At 40.5% G+C, this 19,657-nt stretch overlaps 5 protein-coding genes across 5 annotated transcripts; 3 read left to right on the top strand and 2 right to left on the bottom strand.

Annotated features, from left to right (window-relative positions):
- Positions 1-5,961: 5,961 nt before the first annotated feature.
- Positions 5,962-7,389, bottom strand: LOC117134834 (phenoloxidase-activating factor 2). Its single transcript, XM_033293909.1, has 4 exons — positions 7,281-7,389; positions 7,022-7,224; positions 6,712-6,968; positions 5,962-6,664 (listed from the first exon to the last, which is right to left on the bottom strand). Exons 1-4 carry the CDS (start codon positions 7,387-7,389, stop codon positions 6,076-6,078), a joined length of 1,158 nt encoding a protein of 385 aa, XP_033149800.1. The 3' UTR covers positions 5,962-6,075.
- Positions 7,390-8,224: 835 nt separating this feature from the next.
- Positions 8,225-8,638, top strand: LOC108603634. The gene is made up of 2 exons (XM_033293910.1): positions 8,225-8,376; positions 8,430-8,638. Exons 1-2 carry the CDS (start codon positions 8,245-8,247, stop codon positions 8,550-8,552), a joined length of 255 nt encoding a protein of 84 aa, XP_033149801.1. The 5' UTR covers positions 8,225-8,244; the 3' UTR covers positions 8,553-8,638.
- On the top strand, positions 8,558-9,014 carry LOC108603633. Its single transcript, XM_017992592.1, has 2 exons — positions 8,558-8,811; positions 8,860-9,014. The coding sequence occupies exons 1-2, from the start codon at positions 8,635-8,637 to the stop codon at positions 8,977-8,979; spliced, it is 297 nt and encodes a 98-aa protein (XP_017848081.1). The 5' UTR covers positions 8,558-8,634; the 3' UTR covers positions 8,980-9,014.
- Positions 9,015-9,309: 295 nt separating this feature from the next.
- Positions 9,310-11,613, bottom strand: LOC108601418. The gene is made up of 6 exons (XM_017989317.1): positions 11,391-11,613; positions 10,964-11,332; positions 10,477-10,902; positions 10,273-10,425; positions 9,810-10,217; positions 9,310-9,419 (listed from the first exon to the last, which is right to left on the bottom strand). Exons 1-6 carry the CDS (start codon positions 11,611-11,613, stop codon positions 9,310-9,312), a joined length of 1,689 nt encoding a protein of 562 aa, XP_017844806.1.
- Positions 11,614-13,829: 2,216 nt separating this feature from the next.
- Positions 13,830-18,929, top strand: LOC108601417 (glutaredoxin domain-containing cysteine-rich protein CG31559). The gene is made up of 3 exons (XM_017989316.1): positions 13,830-13,860; positions 14,053-14,834; positions 18,236-18,929. The coding sequence occupies exons 1-3, from the start codon at positions 13,830-13,832 to the stop codon at positions 18,707-18,709; spliced, it is 1,287 nt and encodes a 428-aa protein (XP_017844805.1). The 3' UTR covers positions 18,710-18,929.
- Positions 18,930-19,657: the final 728 nt, after the last annotated feature.

Genomic DNA, 19,657 nt, shown 5'->3' with positions numbered 1-19,657 from the left:
AAGCACTTGTTGTCCTTAGCTGCTGCGATAACCGTCTGACTTGCTGTTTGTGTTTGCTTTGCCAACGTATCGCAACATTTATCAACTGCTCGCCACGCACTCATTTTTCAGCACGTGAACTGAACTTTTACAGCTCTTGCCCATATCATTTGTTCACTGTCCATATATATTGAATTTCATGGCAATTGTATGCGTACTTCACTTCAATTGAGTTTCAAAAAGTTGCACAAAAGAAAAGAAAATGTTTTTTGAGGCCAGTTGTTGTTCGAATGTTCTAGGCTAAAGTCAAAAGTTTTGTGTGCCTGGCAAAAAGTTTTCTTTGGCCAGCGCTTAGTCATGACTTTCGGTTAAGCAAACGTTAAAACGTAAATTTAATGAAGGCGAAGGCATCGCTTTGGCATATTTATAACCAAAATACACATACAATATTTATTTATTTATTTATGTAAGCAAAAATACCAAAGGGCGCCGTCTTTTTATATTTTGCTCACTTTGCATAATGAAAAGTTCGGCATATACTTGTGCCGCTCACTGTTTCGGTTGTTGTTATTGCTGGCGAGTGCTTTCAAATTAAGCCACAGCAATGTCGCATGTTTTTGCCAAAAACAGACACATACACATACATAAGTATGTAAAGTGCTTTTGATAAAAAGGAAATGAAAATTGTAGCGCACATGCCACATAATTGAACAAGACCAAGCAAGTCCACCCAAGCCCGCACCACTCACCTAGCTGACGAACGTATTGTTTGCCGTGTCATCTGACAAGCTTGTGCAATAAATCAAAACTGCTCGACATTGCCATTAATCTTCAAGATTGTCTATATATTGGGCGCTGACGTTGCCCAATTAATAGCCAAGCCCCAAAAAGTAGGCAGCATATTAAATATTTAAGGCTCAAGCCATAAATAAAACTAACAATAATATTTGCTTGCCCCCCAAGCTTAACTCTTTATGAAATTTCACTGTCATTGTTGACTTTGAAGCTTAAGCCGCTTAGCTACATATCAAAGTCGACATACATGGCAACAAAATGCTGCAACGATTGCATAAACTAACGGATGCTACAAATGAAAGCCTCCGCTCTCAAAGCTCACAGGTGCATGCCCCACGTATGTGTATGTGTTATGCCTGCCACATGTCAAATAGTTCGATTTTTCTTTTGCCTACACTACGTTTTTGTGTGTGTGTGTGTGTGTGTTGCAGCTGGAACATGATGTCACTGCTGTGTCGCCAACCAGATTGACATCCCTTGCACAATGCATTTCCTGTCGGGGCTACGCTGACAATGTCAGCATTTTATTGTTGCCGCCAGTTTGAACTTGCATTGGCAGCCAACTCATGAGCAAGCTGCGGTGCAAATTGTACAAGGAAATGAAATAAATGCGGCAAGCTTGCAAATAAAAAATATATGAGTAGTTGTGTGGGCTTTTAATTTTATTTATGGCTATAGCTAGCGGCAAAACAAGCAAAGCGATTTTTTTTATATGCGCGTTTAGCATAAATTGAAATTGCGTATACGTAACTAAACAGAATATCAATTAAAATGCCTTTGCTATGCAGTCGAGCAATTGCTGCTGGCAATAATGTCTTTTTATGTATAAAAAAGCATTTTACATTTTTGAACATTTTAATTAAATAAATGTTGGCTTTGTAGTGCTTTTGACATTTCAAATTTATAGTTAAGCCAATTTTGTTTAATTTGATTTATAAAAATAATGCATAATGAATGCCAATAATGAAATAAATTATTTCAAATAATGTTTAAAAACAGCTACTTTGAAAGCTGCTGAGCTACGCTTTAAAGTAAAGCAATTTATAATGAAAATCACATTAAAATGTGATACATTATTGAAAATGTGTTGCTTTTTAAAATTTGTAATTTAACTGGTTTTTATGCTGCTATGTTACTAAGGTTTTACAAATAGATGCGAGAGTTATGCTTAAATATATGAAATATTAGAACAATCAGTTTACTTTAGGTAGATTTTATTATTTTAAATTCCAATTTATTCAGATGTGTATTTTATTGTTAAATTAGTTTGTATGTGGAAACTTTATCTAATTATATTTACTTTAGGTAGAGCTAGGCTTAACTTTATTAAATGAGCTTAAAATCTGGACAGCAGTTGCAGTAGCTACATTTTGTTTATACTGTACATAGATTGAACTACGTCAATGCTAATGAGCAAGTGAAATGTGTGCGCTTGCTGACGGCAAACTACGCACTTGAACCTGCTTGTCAGAATTAGTTGAACCCCAAGGCCCCCCCTTATGACTTATGGAGTGGGGGCACTGCCGCACTCGTAACCCATGGAAAATGCGCTTAAGTGTGGACTGAAGCGCTGTGGCTGTCTGTACGTCTGTCTGTCTGTCTCTCAGTCTGCATGTGTTTGTATAATGAGCAAACTCATATCTTTCAAATGCACGCACCATGACAACTTAACGCATGACGTTGACGTTGACGTTGGTTCTATGACATCACAACAACAAAGGCAAGAGCAATGTATGAAAAAAAAACGCAAATTATGTTTTTACATTAAACAAAGTGTAGCTCAAATGTCAAACGGCTGCCGCATGCAAATCAACGCATTTATTTATAGAGTTTGAAGTAGCATGAAGGTGAAAGCAAGTGGCATTTGCATTTGACGCATCCCCCAGTGAATACGCAGCGTGTGAATCTGGCGTAAAGTTAAATAAATTTGATCGAATGTGACAACACGCTGGGGAGTTGAAATGCGTGTTGTATAAATATTTTTAATTGCATTTTAATTACAGCTTTTTAAAGCATTAATAAATCAGCATTAAGCGCAGCATTAACAATTTTTAAGAACATGCTAACAATAAAATTAATTTTTACGTGCGCATGTGCTTATGACATTTAATTAGTTGAAATGTCTATGTAGTTTGTATGTAGTATATGTGTTATGGACAAGCACTTGCAATTTGTAGTATATATATTTTATATGTAGACACTTAGATGAAAGTTAAACAGCACACTGGGGCGTATACTTACTTTAGTTTCGAGACAAAGAACAAATGCAGTTGGGCTTTGGGCTTGGGATTTGGGTGCAGCTAAAGAAACGACACTTTAATATAATATTTAGTTAGTTCACAGCACAAAGCGCTTTATTATGCTTTTTATATATAAAATGTATGTGTGTGTGTGTGTGACACAGCAGGCTTTGCTTTGAGCGTGGACAAACATGACGTAAACACCCGAAAAGTATGCTAGCTTATATTATTTTTATTCTTGGAATTAAACTTGTTGTTGTTGCTGCTGCTTTAATTTGCTGACTTAGCTTGAACTTTGATATATAATTTGAAATCCATATACTTTTGATGTACTAAAAACAACAACAAAATAACAAAAGCAGCGCTGGTTTTTGTTTAACGAAATTTGTGCTTTTTAAAGCACATGCCGCTGGCTACTTGGGGCGGGCGGGAGGCGTGCACGCTTTGGTATGAGCGGGGCGTGGCAGTCAGACATAACGTCGACACCAAGGACATTAAATAAGGCGCAGCACACACACAAAGAGCTACAACAATAACAATAATAGCGCGGGGGGGTCACAAATAATAACAAAAATAACAGCAGCAGTAACAACAACAACAAAAGTGTGTCACACGCAAGCAGCACACACATACACACACACGCTAAGCACACACATACACTAAGCGCACACGATCGAAAAACTTAGCCGATAGTTAGCTCAGCACGTTCGTTGACTTGCAAACGTTGCATCAACTTGATTACACAACACTAGAGAAAATGCAAGCGCAACTGCAGCAAAGTGACTTCACTTTCACTTTCAAACACACACACAATGCGTTGTGTGTGTGTGTGTTGGTTGGGCATGCGTTAAACTAACTCTTAGCTTAGCTAATTTCAAACACTAACTTTGCTAGCCGACACTTCTCGATATTTGTTGCTACTAATATTGTTATTATTGTTATTATTGCATGCGAAATTGTTGCTAAGCGCCTGCTGAAAAGGCAACGACTGTTGCGTACGAGAGCCGAGGACGGACTGAGTCAAAGGACTCACGACTCGTTTCAGTTTCATTCGGTTTGCCATTGAGTGTTGCCGCCGCATTTGAGTTTGAGTGAGAATTTTCTAATATACACTACACAGTTGAGAGTGAGCGCGACTTGGACAAATAAGAAAAAATAGTTGAAAAATTAATATTGATAACTTAAAGATTAGCTCAAAGTTGATTTTTGTGGCTTAATTGTTGATGACGCATGCTGGGCGACAAAATAAAAGCGTTAAGCATTTTACTGAATTTAAAGTTTAATTTTTATATTATTACAAAGTAATAATTACTGGAATAGAAAATAAATGATTAGCAAGTGAACATTACATTATTTTAAAGGCGTACTAAGCTTAATTAACGCTTTTGCTTAATTGCTAAGCACTAAAAACAACAAGAAATGTACAATAATTTTGGCTGTACAGATTTGTTTGTATTGATTATGATTTTGTTTTATATTTAAACTGCTGCAGAGCATAGCAAAGTCGTTTACTGAACTTATCACTTTTTAATGCATGAGTGCAAATTGTAATTTGTATGTGTGTGTGTCTGTCTGTGTGTGTAACTGGCTTCCTGCCATTTGCCGCTTGCAGTTTTCTTTTTTTTTTTTTGGGATATTTTCAGTTTTTGAAGCGGCTTGTGCGACAAGCAACATTTCCGGTTTCCGCTTTGCATTAACCTTAACCTAAGCTCATAAGCGCACACACACACATACACACGCACGCACGCACACATGCATACAAACTGCCACTCATACTTGCTTCAAATTGAAGTTGCAGCAGTCTAATCAAATTTTTGTAGCCAAGTACAATTGCCACAGTATGCAAGGCAAAGTCATTTAATTTGCATACAATTTGCGGCATGAAACAGACACAACTAAGGAATGAGTACAGTAGCATAGAGTGGTGGGTGGGGGTGGGGCTGACGTATGCTTACTACACTCGAGGGCATTGGGTGCAAATGAGCAAAGTTGAGCGTCGTTTTTGTTTATGACTCAGACGCTACACAATGAGCACGAAATGCCCCAGAGGTGTCTGCCACTGTGTGTGTCTGTGTGTGTGTGCTGCATAAAAAGTGTGTTTGTGTGCGCTGCTGGCCAATGAAATCAAAACAAGCGACGTTATAGCAGTTACAATATGTCTCGATGCTGCTGGCGCGCCCACCTGTTGGCTTAGCTTGTGTCTGTGTGTGTGTGTGCATGTAAATATTTGTACATGCAAATAAATGTTGTGCTGCTGTATTAAGCCAACACTGCGTATGCGTAATTACTTCGTTAATGCGCACCAGTTTTAAATGGCTTCATTTAATTGCAAATTAAAATACAAAAAATGCTATTAATATAAAAATAAATTAGACTACAGCATAGCGTATAGAAAAATGAATAATAAATTAGGACAAAAACTATGCGGCTATGCATGGAAAGCTTTGCCGAGTGAGCACGCGTTATTTTGTGGCTTAATTGTTGATGACGCAAAAAAAAAGCGAAAGCGTTAAGCATTTAAAGTTTAATTTTTATATATACAAAATATACTTAATGCTTTATATTTAAACTTGTGATTCATAGTCTGAAATTAAATTAAAGCTGCATTTAATGCTGTTTATAAAAATAGCCAGCATTTAATTTTGAGCAGCTAATTTAATAAACCTTACTGGTAGCTGTTATTCTTTTTATAACTAGCTTTATATATATGAAAGTCGATGAACCCTTTTCTTAGAATTTTTGTAATTATGCTTAGTCCTACTAGTTGAATCTAATAAAAATTGTTAAAAAATTCCACTGCCCAAACTAATTAACAAACTTTCACCAAATGCTTACGGCTAATCAAGCCTTAGTACAAATTTAACCCCAAACATTGCTTAGCACTTGCAACGCATTAAGTTTCATTGGCTTGTGCGCAAGTAAAATAAGTCAATTGAAGTTTGTAACTTTAATAAATAATTCATACGATAAACACTTAAGACTAGCACATGCGGGTTTTTCCCCACTTATTTGGAAGCGCCTCACTCTAAACTGTTATGCCTAATCAATAGTTGAGCAACTTTTATAGCGTCAGCGTTGTTTGTATCCAGGGCAAATAGGTGCCCACATTAACATAGACGCCCGGCACGTTCGCCTGCCCGCAGCCAATGCCCCAGGCCACAAGTCCGACCACAAACCAAACGCCGTTGGCAGTGCACACAAGCGGTGAGCCGCCATCGCCAGTGCAGGCATCCTTGCCAGCTTCGCCGCCAGCGCACACAAAGCTGGTGGGGCTGAGCTGAAAAGTGGGCCCCAGACGCGTAGCACGCAGCGCGGCCTCGCAGTTGGCATTGGGTATAAGCGGCACGTCCACTTGACGCATAATCGCCTGATAGGCGCCCGTTGGACCAAAATCATTCTTGCCCCAGCCGGCGACCCAGCAGCGTTGACCCACAAAATTGGTGGCAGGCAAGCAGACAGTGCCAATGGTGGAGCGTGTATTGATAGCAATGGGCGTGGCTAGCTTCAGTATGGCTACATTATTCTGCAGATTATTGGGATTGAAAGCGGGATTCACATACACATTGGAGATGGCAACATCCTGCGCGGGTATGGGCTCGCTGGTGCTGGCTGCATCCCATTCACCCAGGCGCACCTTAAAGGAAGTCAAACTGTGTTGGATTAGTTGGAGTTCAATGCTGTATATTGGAGCACTTACGCTAGATTGTAAACCTTGTGAGCGGCTGTGAGCACATGTTGCGCTGTTATCAAAGCGCCGCCGCCCAAATAAACATCCGCTGTAGTCAGGAGTGCTACTTGCCAAGGATAAGCGCCAAAACTAGCTTGGCCAGGACCTGCCAGCGCAGCGCCTGGTGGCGGCGGAAAGCGCAAGCCGCACTGATATGCGCCCGCTTGACAGCAAGCAACAAGTCCAAAGCTGCAGCTCAAAGGCGGCGCTGCTGTGGGCACACCAGTCTGCAACAAGAGGCAGTTGCAAGTGTTGCAAGCTAGTAAGCTCAAGTACTTACCACGCCGCCGCTGTTGACTATGCGTATATCAATTTGTCCGCTGCCATCGCTGGGAACAGTGGGCAAAGGATTGGGACAACTGCCAGGCGGCACGCAGCGGCAGTTGCTGGCGCTGGGTGCAACAATTTGCGGCACAGGCGACCAGCTAGCAGGCGGCACTTGTGGCGGCAATAGCGTGCCCACTATAAGCTGACGCGTATCCACTGCAAAGTTAAAGCCACTAAAGTAAACTGCAGTTAACTCCAAACTGCAAACTTACGCGTTAAATTTCCTTGTGCTGCGGGTGCGGCAGAGCCCCAATTTTGAGCTTTAGTGCTCAGCAGCTGCAGCAGCAGCAGCAGCAGCGTAAATGTGGCTAATGCACTCATGGCCTGTTCTAAAGCAACTAAGCACGTTAAGCGTTGCGCCAGTTGGCTATATAGTTCAGACTTCCTAGGCGTAATTTATTAAACCACTGACCTTAGTATAAAGTGTGGGTTGGGGTTTTCCAAACTTTAAGCCACACAAAAAATAACGTTTATTAACAAAAGCCACAAAAAAATGTGTCAACTCAACAAACGAAAAAAAAACGAATATGTAATGCGCTTACATTTAATTTAAATAAAAGCAAACAAATTGCTGCTGCTTTTAATTTGATTTCATGTAAACTTTGATGCACTGCATTAAAAATAAACTGCACAGTGTGTTGCAAGCTATTAAATATTTAATATGTATAATATATATATATATATAAATATTTTAATGCTGCTGACTGCCAAGTTAGTTAACAAAATGCAACTAACTTTGCTACACTGTTAACTTAAACAAATGGCCATCAATGCGCGCAGTGACAAACAACATGCATGTATAAATAAATAAAACACACACACATACACACATATATATACACTATAGCATGAAAAACTAACGCTGGTCATTAAATATAAAATAAATTGCGTTGACAACAATGTGCGCATAGATAATTTCATTTCGCTTTTCATTTTCATTTGTTTAATTTGTACTTTTTTGTTGTTGATTTGATTTTAACAACTTAATGGTTTAATTGTTAATAATTGTTGTTGTTTAACACTTTGCGCTCCGATAAACATTTCAATGCGCTTTCAGTTCAAAGCGCTTTGCACCCAAAAAACTGTTAAGCCACAGATAAACATTCGCTGTTATCAGCGCTAGTGACTGCTACTAACTAAAATAAATGCTCATTAGTTAGTTACACAGCAAGCAACATGGGTCATCCGGAATTGGAATTCTCAGCTATACCCAAGCTATATGGTCCTGAAAACTTTTGGCACTGGCGCATGCTGCTAGTTTCCTATTTAGATGCTGCTGAGCTATGGAAGGACGATCATCCTAGAGAAGTAAGCTTAGTGCAGCGCTGTCATAGCTTTATATTAATTGTTTTATTTTGCAGAATGCGCATGCCAAGTTTATACTGCTGGCCAGTTTGCGTGCTGATGTCATCGATGTTGCTTTTGATCAAATGACACCCAAGCAAATATTTAAAAATCTTGACGAACGTTTGCGTCCATTTTAAAATCATAGTTCAAGCATAACTGTCAAAAAGGCGTATAATATATTTATTTAGCAGCTGCGTATACAGAATAAAGCTTAACAAAATGATTGATATATTTAATATAATGGGCGATTCTACAAGCAAGTTACCACCCAATAATTGCATTCATGTGCCTGATCTTCCCAAGCTGTGCGATAATGATACCTATTGGAAGTGGAGAATTCTTTTGCGCGCTTATCTAGATGCCATTGGCTTATGGTCGGGCAATGCGCCATTAAAGGTATTAACTTTATATATTATGTTAGCTTTGTTATAATGTTTGTTCTAGTGCCCGCAGAGCAAGTTTATTATTTTAAGCACATTGGAGCTTTGGATTATTGATAAAGAGTATGAAAACAAAGATGCCAAGGCTATATTTGAAGATTTAGAAAGGCGCTACACAACTTAGAGCAATAATATAAATAAATTATTAGCTTAAAGTTGCGCGCACAACAATAATTGTCATTGTTTTATTTTTTCGCAGTGCAGCTGCAACCAGTTGATACGCAAACCACAGCATGTACACAAACCTACACAACAATGGCGGTTTGATTCGAACATCAAACATGCTGCAAGCGCTTGGGTGCGTGTCTTTGCTTATAGTGGTGAGTACTTGCTTAAAGCTTTCAAACAACAAAGTTTAAATAAGAAAATAATAATTTATTGTATTTAAATAAGCTTACAGCACTAAAAAACAAATAGCGCAGTTTCTTACACTGGCTACTTAATAACTTATAATTTATAAAACACTATTGCTGCTGCTTTGCGCACGCAGCAGTCGCATGATCAATGAATCTTTAGCCAAACCATAAATTGAAGTTTGTTCGCTTTGGCTTTCAGCCACTTTGGCTGTTGTTGTTTCTGGTGTAGCTAGCTCGCCTGCAATTGTTGTTGCTGCTGTTGCTCTTGTTGTAGTTGCTGCTGCAGTTGTTGCAGTCACTGTGCTCTTATTCAACAAAGTCAACTCAGTTGTTGTGCTGTCAAGGGGCGTGCTTGAGTTTTGCTCTACATGATCTGTAGTGGGTGTGCTGCTGGAGCTGTCAAAGGTGTTAGTTGAACTTGTAGCTGCTGCTGCTGCTGTTGTTGTTGTTGTTGTGCTTGCTGCTGCTGTTGTTGCAGTCGCCGCAGTTGTTGGCTCAGTGCTTGTGCTTGTGCTGCTTTCGCCTTGCAGCGTTGTGGGCTTTGCTGTTGTTGTAGACGCTGCCAAAAACAGAATATCCGTAGTAGTTTTAATTTCACCAGAAGATTTGACGCTAGCAACAGTTGTAGGCTGTGCTGTTGTTGTTGTTGTGGGCGTGGCTAGCCAATTGTACACTGGCTTTTCATAGCTGTATTGACTTTGTGGCAGCAACCAGTTGTTATTGCTTGCCCAAGTTGCCGCAAATTGATCAGTCGACTCTGCGTCAATCTTGCGTATCTTGCGATTCATATCCTTGGGCGTGGGTGTGTTGACAGTTGTAGTGCGCAGACGCTTGCGCAAATGCAAACGCTTTCGAGCTGCAGCTGGCGCTTTGGCTGCAGTGGCTTTATGATTGCTATAAAGCATTTGTGGTATGCGTGATGCGGACTTTTGTGTGCTGCTCACAATGCTTTGGGACACTTCATCGTTGAGCTGCGCGCATTCAGCGCGTTGTGTTATGCGCCAAACTGTTAAAAGTAAACAATTTTAATATAGAGCAAGTAAGTTAGTAAGTAGACTTACCGCTGTTGGGATCCTTGCAGCGCAGGCGCTCCAAGTAGCATTCGTTTATAATGGTGTAGTTAATGCCATTGCGATTGGCGCAAATGGGACTATAGACAGTTGGGCATGGCTTATCGCATTGACGACAGGCGCCTTCATATAGCACAGTCCAAGCTGCATTTATAAATATAAATAAATGTGTTTAGCGCTAAGCTGTCGACTTACCATTGCCTACAGTTTGACTGTACTGCATAAGCTCGCACACATTGCTAAAGCTGCGCGTTTCGCCATTGAAGCTGCCGCAGACTGGCTCATTGCTAAAGACGCAGCTCTTGTGCGCGGACTGCAGCTTGGGCTTCATTTCAAAGCTGCCATAGACGCTCATTAGCTTGCTGCTGCTGCTGGGCTTGCGCGCTGGCAGCGAATAGCTTTTCTCCATGGCCATGCCATCATTGCTGATGAACTGCGTGTGAAAAGTCGAGGGCGCAAAGATGTGCACAGCATTTTCAAAGCCCGCAAGCTCATTCTGCTGCTTATCGCTGCGCTTGCTGCGCTCCATATTCTTGGGCTTGCTCTTAGGCTTATACTTGCGATTATGCTTCATTTTGGTGCTGTCCTCGCCACAAAGTCCTTGTGAAATAATGCGCCAGTCTGTAAGCAAGCGGCGACTATAAGTTTTAAATCATTTGTAGTTTGGCTAGTTGGCACTTACTTCTGCCTGTTCGGATGTTCTCCGCATTAACCAAACACTCATTGCTGAAGCTCGACTTGACGCCTGCATAACTCGCGCACACAGGACGATAGATATTGGTGCAGGGCAGCGGACGGCGACGCTTGCGCTGTCCTATCAACACGCTATGCTGCGGCTGCTGCAGTTCGTTGGGTCTGCTGCTGCTGGGACACACGCCCCATTTGTACAGCAGCCAATCCGACTTGGCATAGCAACCAGCGCGCGTCATTTCACAGCGATTTCTAAATGTTCTGCGCTCATTGCTAGCCACACTTACACCACATATAGGTTGGTAAACATCCTCGCAGCCAAACTCACAGCCAGGCAAACAATAATGCAGCGCCACATCAACTGCAAAAGCTTCAAATTGCATTTCCAACTTCAAGCATCAACTCATTCTGTTACTTACACAGCGGTGCCGCCATTAGATTCTCACGTTGCGCCTTGCGCAGCTCACACTCGTTCTTGAAGATCAAATACTCACCGCGGCTGCGTCCACACGTGGGCGTATTATCATTGGCGCACAGCATGTTTTCATGCTCCAACGCCCACGCCCACGTCACTGGGCCAGCAATTAGTGTGGCCAGCAGCAGCCACTTCTTGACTTGTGCTTCTCTAGCTGCGTTACTCATGTTCTAGTCGTAGCTGCGGTACTAAATGCAACTTGAGCTGCATTCACTGCTTTTATACGCAAGCTGCAGACGCAGACGCAAACTGATCTGATAGGCGTCTAAAGACAAACGTGATAACAGCCCAACAGCAGACCCAAGTCTGCGGCTGACTCAGATTCGCTTCTGCATTGAGATAAGCGAGCTAGATAATCAATGTACTTTAATGGGCTTACAAATGTGGAAGTCATTTTAATGGCAGCTTAGTTTGCGTTAAGCTTATTTAATATACACTTAGGTGTTTTTTTAATTAGTTATTGTTAGTAACATATGTTGGGTTGCCCAATAGATTCATGAGCTAAAAGCAATGAAACTGCAAAAGTGAAAATAATTAAATGAATGTTATTTTGGCATAAAGATTATTTTCACTTATGCAGCACTTTTGCAAATTTTATAAAAATATACTAATAATAAGATTATGTTGCAAGTTATGTTATATTAAAAAAATTAAAGTATATAAAGTCAGCTATGGGTGAACTATATTTCAGTACTTAGTACCTACTTACTTACAACTACTACATATTAGATATTTGAAAGCTCAAATGCAATGACAGTTCTTATTTGCAATATTCATCAATTAAGTCAATTTTAACTCCATTTGTATATCATTCTTTTCATTTAAAAACACTGACTTAGGCTTAAATGCAATGACAGTTATTTTTTGCAATATTCAGCAATTAATTCAAATTTTTAGCTACAATTAGCATGTTATTTATATTTTAATTTAAAAACCAATGACTTAAGAAATAAGATTATATTGCAAGTTATGTAATATATGCGTTTGGGAAATACATTTTATGTCTTGAATTTCATATGAAACATTTAAATATTAATTATATGCATCAGCATAACTTTTGTGCAATTTAATTTTAAACAAATGTATAACAACAGGTTTTTAAAATAAAGTTTTTGCCAAGTTTTTTGGCACTATTAGCCTCCAAGCATGCTTGAAACAAAAAAGATTTTAAGACAAGTTGAAGTAGTCTTAATCTAAGGCCATTGAGTTAATAGTTTTTTTATTCCTTTCAAATTGATTAAGTTTTGTGCATAGATCTGATCATGTTGATAACAAACTAGGCAGCATTTTGTATAGCTTATATATGCTTATTAATTCTGAATTTATAAAATCCAAGAAGTAGAAGAAAGCAACAAAATTGTTGTTAGAAATTTATCTTTAGTTTACATCTTAAATTTCAAACTTTTCAATACAATTCTTTCTACAGTTTTGCTGCATATATTAAACAGCTTTGTGCCACAAATTATTTCTAGAATTTATTTGCAATCAATTAGTTGCATTTTGAGCTCTAATAATGCGGCTGTTAACAATTTGTTTTGTGTGCTTTGGGCCTACGTGATTTTTGAACAGTTTGGCTGTGGCCCACGCCAAGTTAAGAGATAAGCAAAGCGCCAAAACTTTTGGCGTCTGCATTGATTGTGGTCTACAACTTAAGAGCTGCTGGCTGCAGCTATGTGTGTGTCTGTCTGTCTGTCTGTCTGTTGCAGCTTTTCCGCTTTTACGCTCAACTGATTAGCTGCTTATCGTTGCGTTTGCATTTGCTTTTGTCTATTTCTTACAGTTTTATGCAATTTTCGCTTTTTGTGTGTGGTATCAATCATAAGGCAAGCTTTAAGCCAAGTTGCATGCAACTATGTGGCAAATACATTAATATCCGGTAGTTAAGTGGGCACAGCAGGCGTCAGCTAAACAAAAAATTCTTATGCTAAAGCGGAAATCCAAAGCCAACAACAACAGTTAGTAGCATTGAAATGTTGCCAAGTTAATTGAAAAGGCTTAAAAACAGTTTGCTTTTAATTTCAGCGCTAAATTATGTGCAGCCGCTTTACATAATCTTCGCCAGCAGCCAGAAGCTTCTGCAGACCGCTAATGCCAAGCCAAGCAATTTGCGAAACCAGAAATTGGCAATAATAAAGCGCAGCTAATGGAATAACTGTGAGCCAAGCCGAGAAGGAAAGAAAGAAAGAAAGCATTAGTCAGCTATAAGACTTCAACCAAGCTGAATCTCTAAGCAGCGCTGAATCTCTGGCTGCATAACTAGGTGAAAGACTGAGAGAGCTACGAAGCGTTAGAGAGCGCGCGTTACGATCAAATGTTGGCGCTGGCTGCGGCTTTGGCTAAAAACGCAAACGCAGTCTAACGACAAGAGCTGAAGCATAAAGACATGCGACGCAACGGGTGCAACGGCCGCCAAAGTCAGTGAACGCCAAGTGAACAAAAAGTATAAAACAACAAAAAGTAAACAACATTTGTGCGCTTATTATAAACGTCAGTCGTAGCAGCTAACGTCGCGTCTAAGTTTTTTTTTAAGATGGTGGTGCAAAAGGCAAACGCTGCCACGCCCACACTGCCTGTTGTTGCTGTGGGCGGCGGCGGCAACAATGCAGCCAATTGCTACCTGGAGCAATATGAAAAGTATGCCACACACTGCGAAACGGCGGACAGCGGCAACGGCAGCGACTTGGAAAGCAACAGCGACTCGCTGCTCAACTGCAGCAGCACCGAGTATGTGCGTCAAGCAGCAGCCAAGCCCAGTGGACAGCTCAGGCAGCGACACAAGTCCATGCGCATGCTGGGCGCCATATTGCCCGACTCCTTGCTGCGTGATATACGCGACAGACGCAGCGCCGAGTATGTGGTGCAATTCAATGGCAACGACAGCAGCAGCAGCAGCGACAGCAACACAGCGGTCAAGGACAAGCCAAACCTGACTGAGTTGCCATCCCCAGTGGGCAGCTTGCGGCATTCGCGTGAGTCGTTGACTGAGGAAAAGATTGAGGAGCTGCGCGCAGCAGTGCAACGCGCCAACTTTGTGCAAAGCGCTGACGACAACGACAACGAGCAGGCAGCAGCAGCAGCTGAGGCCACATCGCTGCCTGTGCAAACTTGCAACAGCAGCAGCAACAACAACTATAAATATGCGGACGATCAGTTTTACAGCTTTCACATTAACGAACATGAGAACTTCAATAGCTTGAGACGCGCCAGCGCCGCGCTGGAGCGTCAAGCGGAGCGGGATGTGTTCGCCGGCTACAGAGATGTGCGCAGCAGCGTTAGCTCCACTCAGTCCACCATACGCTCCGCCAAGGGCACTGTGCGTGGCGTTAAGAATCGTGTGCGCAATGGAATAGCCACGTTCTTGCAGCTGCATCAGCAGCCCAATGTTAAGGTAAGTCCGCCAACAATCTGTTGCCTAAATTATGCAATACGTAGCGTAAGCTTGCACTGGAGAAAGTGCTGCTTGGCCAAATACAATTGCCAATTGAATTCAATAGACAATTTTCGTTATTTATAGCGCCCGCTTTGGCGCGTAATCTAATGAGCTCGCTGTCTTTCTTTTCTACCAACAACTTTTCACCTAACTGTGTGCAATTACACACACACACACACACACACACACACATACAGATAGCAATAACAGCTACCGTTAAGTGGCTTATTTTGTCGTCATCACGTTTACCACGCAGCTGAGTCGCTTTGGCTTAAGCTTTAGCTGCGAATTATTTTGATATTGCCAAAAAACGAATTTTCGTGCGGTTAGTGAACTAGCCTTGACTTGGTTTAAACTTTAAGCTTATACTAGGCAGGCTAAATTTTACTTTGATATAAACTAAAGCAGTAAATACTTTATTGAATTGAATATTGTATTGAGATCGCTTCGATTTAGATTTCTTTATATAAACCTGAAAATCACTTAGAGCAGAACTACGCTAAGTTAAAAGCTTTATGTATAAATATAAGGCGTGGCTATTGCTTCTAAGTCTGCAATCTTGCCACTTTTTCTACTATAAAACAAATAATTGGCTCAGCAGGTTGCTTGGAGTTTAAGCTACAGTTTTAGCTTAAAATCTTTTAAGACTTCTTTACTTCAAAAGTTTCTTTTTAGGCTGCTTTACTTCTAGGCATCCATATATAAATATCAGGCTTTATTTAACTGTCTGTCGATTTGTTCATAAACTGTCTTAGAGTTTAAGCTTTGAGCATAACTTTAAATATTTCAAGACTTCTTTACTTCAAGCGCTGCTATTTAGGTTTCGATCTATAAATTTAGCTTTAGCCAACTTTTCCTGCTACAGCAAACAATTGTCATTGCCATAATTAATTTACTTACTTATTATGGCGCAGAACTCATTAACTGCTTCTCTCTCTCTCTCTCTCGCGCTGTGACTATATTTGATATTGATAGCATTAAAACTTCCACTCATTAATGCTTGGACAGCTGCTCTAGTTTTTTATATGATATTTGAACAATTTTTGCATTTTAGAAACTTTGGTTTATTTCATTTACATTTTTTGTAACTGTTCAAAAGCTCAAAAATTTCTCTGGCGCAACAACAATACATAAATAATTTTTGGTCGATTGTCTTTAGTGCGTATCTTTCTGCTCTTTAAACTTATTTTTGTGTTTTTATTTTGGTGCTGGCTGGACCATCAAGTTAACTCATTTCACTTTACAAAAGATTTCCCTTTATCTATATGAAGAGTTAATGCCTTAGATTTTAGATCTTTGGCGTATGTGTTGGCATTTCACTTTCATAGCTTTAAGTTTTGATGGCTTTGATGAAATGTATTTGAGTTTAGCATAAATTAGGCAGCTGAGGCTGAGACTAAAGCCAAGCCTAAGCCAAAGCCCCGAAATGAAATGGAAATCAAATGTTTCTTTTATGTTTATGACTTTATAGCGGCGCACATGCAAATTAGCTAGCAGTAAGAGTTGGAAGAAGCGACTAGACAACAACAACAATAACAACAATAACAAGATGCTTTATGTGCTGTTACTGTTACTGTTGTTGTTGTTAATTACAATGCCAGACTGCAGGCAGAGGCAGTTACAGTTACATATGCAGAGCAGTTAGCATTTACAACGAAAGTGAAAAGGTTTGTCTATTGTTTTGCATGCTTGGAGCAGCAACAGCTGTAGCAGCAGCAGCAGCAGCAACATCTTCAGCCTTAATTAGAGCAATCTGCGCACATTTGCAATTTATGATTTGCCTGCCAAAATTGACAGTGCTGCTTACACAGACATTGACTTTAATTTGTCACCTTCGAGAAGAAACAACAACAGAGACAGTCGCATTAGCCTCCATCTCTGGCTGTTGCTGCTGCTGTGTTGTTGCTCAACTGTTCGATTGGCAATCACTCCACAAAACTGTTAGCTGGCCATACAAGTGACCTGCTTTCTCTTTTTACCAATTCATGCAGCCGCCGCAGCTGCTGCTGCTGCTTTGGTTGTTGCTGTTGCTGCTGCTGCTCTGACGTTTGATGCGTCTGCAACTTGACAAAAGCTACAAACACATGCAAACTATAAATAACTCGCATTTTGTTGTTGTTCAAATCACGTGTGTGTTAATTTGTTTAAAAGCGCCATTAGTCAATTTATTACATTTGATTTATTTTTGTTTTGTTTTGCGTTTTGTTATCATTTTTTTTTTTTTTTGGCTACTTTGTTGACATTTTGCGTTAATCAGGCTCAGCCGCATTTTCAGCAATTGTTTTTGGCTAATGGAAAAACCAAAACCAAACCGTTGCCAATGGAAAATGTTGACTTTCCATTTGACCGCAGCTTGTTTTGCTGCACAGAGGCTTTGAACTTACAGCTGCCTCTCGCTCTGTGTCTCTCTCTTCTGAGTTTGTGTGCAGTGCCATTGCAAATTAAATTGACTTCTGGCTGAAGCTTTGCGCTGCTCTGGATTTTGTCTCCACACACACACACACACACACACACACACGGGGGGCTATGGCTTAATCTAAGTTTGAACAGGCGTTATTCTCGTTACACCGGTTTATTTGACGCTAGCCCCTGAGTATTTCAGCATAGCTTAGCCCCAAATGCGGTTGCACTTGCCAACACACACACATAGACACACACACGCACACACATGCACAGTTCATTGATACCAACAGGCACCGAAAGCGGTTCATTAGCCAAAGCAGACGCCACCAAAGTTGGCCAACTAACGGAAATGTTAATTGTACCCAACTCCCCCCAACACACACACACACACACGTACTTACACACACACTTGCATACACTTAACCAGTTGGTCTCTTACAAAATAAGCCATCATAAATAGTCGGGAAAACGCTTTGTGGCTGCCATTTGAATTGTCGATAGACTGCCAGTTTTTCCATTATTGCTTAATTGTATTGATTAATAGGATTTTGAGTGACATGCGGCGATAGTTTGTTAGTTACGTGAGAGCTGCGGCCAGAGCTAATGAACTCCAGCAGCGTCGCAAGTTGTAACCGAGACGTCAACAGCTTTTGTCTTTTCAACGTTTAAATGCCTGCAATCAATTTAAGCTTTTGTATCTCTTTTGTAAGCCCCCAAAAGAAAGCTGAGAATGTCATATTATTGTTTTATGCTTTATGCCAAGTTTAAGGCTTTAAACTTATTTCGTTGCGGCGGCATTATTCGTCGACTTCATTTGGCCATGACTGATGAAAAAAATGCTCAACGCTGTAGCGAATGCTGTGCCAATTTTCAGCTTTTGGGTGACCTGCTTTTCCAGCAGAGCTTAGAACTGAAACTTGTATTAATCTCTGTCTCTTTTTTTCTTTCTTTTGCAGTGCTACAAGGAGAAAGATGTAGGCAAGGTGGTGCTGTATACAACCAGCATGGGCGTCATACGCGACACTTACACCAAATGTGCCACTGTCAAGCAGATTCTACGCACACTGCTGGTCAAGTTCGAGGAACGCGACGTATTCATGAGCATCGAGTACCAGGCGGAGATGCGCCAACGCATGCAGAGCACACAGATACGTGTGCCCCAGCTCTTTGTGGAGGGTCAGCATATTGGCGATGCCGAGACTGTGGAACGCCTGAACGAGTCCGGTGAGCTGCGACAGCTGTTGACGCCCTACAAATCGATCGCCAGCACCTACACCTGCCAGACCTGTGGCGGCTATCGCCTGCTGCCCTGCCCCTCGTGCAACGGCTCCAAGAAGTCGGTGCATCGCAATCACTTCACGGCCGAATTTGTCGCACTCAAGTGCATGAACTGTGACGAGGTCGGTCTGGTCAAGTGCCACAATTGCTGAAGCCTCAGATACAGATACAGACACACAATACAAATTGAAAACTATACTAAACGCGTTGCATTTAAGTGCATGATTTGCATTTCTTTATATGCTTCGTCCCCCTAACCCTAAGCCGTATATGTTAGCCCTAAGCCGTAAGCCGTAAGTTTATACTTAGTCAGCAGTTTTAATGAAAAACACTAACTAACCATACAAATGTAACTTAGACTTAAGTAGTAAATACACAAATAAATGAATGACAAAAATCATGCACACGTATTTTATTTATGTCAAATTTTATTTCAGCATTAACAAATTAAAATCGTGCAAAGCGAACATTTTTAACATACGCGTGGATATGCTTGAGCTGTAGCCAATTATTGCTCGTTGATGTTTATAGATCTTAGCAAACAGCATTAGCTTATTTATGCCTTTTAATAAGAACTCTCAGCAGATCAAAGCACATTTACGTAGTTCTTTTAGTTTCGACGCTATGGCTAAATTTCTTCAGCAGTCAATTTTTCTTTTAGTTATAACTCCTCCGTTATCCTTCGCAGCACACAATGGAATCCTTTTTGGAATCCTTGGCCAATTATCTATCGAATTGCATACCAAGATTGTCGAAATTGCACAAAAAAATATTTGGCAAAAATCGCAAAAATTCATGATGTAACCATCACGAATTTTGTTAAAAAATAGAATTTTCTAGAATGCGAAATTTTTGATGCAGTTCGACAGTATTTGGTCCTGCGAGTGTGCCAAGACAGAAATTTCCAGGAATCGACAGGATATGCCCGAGTTATGAACATTTTAAACGCATTGTTTGTTGTGCCTTTGCCGAAAAAAATTGCATACTTTGCGGAGGCAAAATGAAATGAATCGCTGGTTGCGCAACTAAAACCATGGCATATTTTTAGCGGGCAACTAATATGCTGCCGCACGCGAGTATGCTATGGTTTTTAAATTGGT

Source organism: Drosophila busckii, chromosome 3R (assembly GCF_011750605.1).
Source record: "Drosophila busckii strain San Diego stock center, stock number 13000-0081.31 chromosome 3R, ASM1175060v1, whole genome shotgun sequence".
NCBI lineage: Eukaryota > Metazoa > Arthropoda > Insecta > Diptera > Drosophilidae > Drosophila > Drosophila busckii.
The sequence above is the reverse complement of the archived record's forward strand: the minus strand, read 5'-3'. Positions and strand labels throughout refer to the sequence as shown.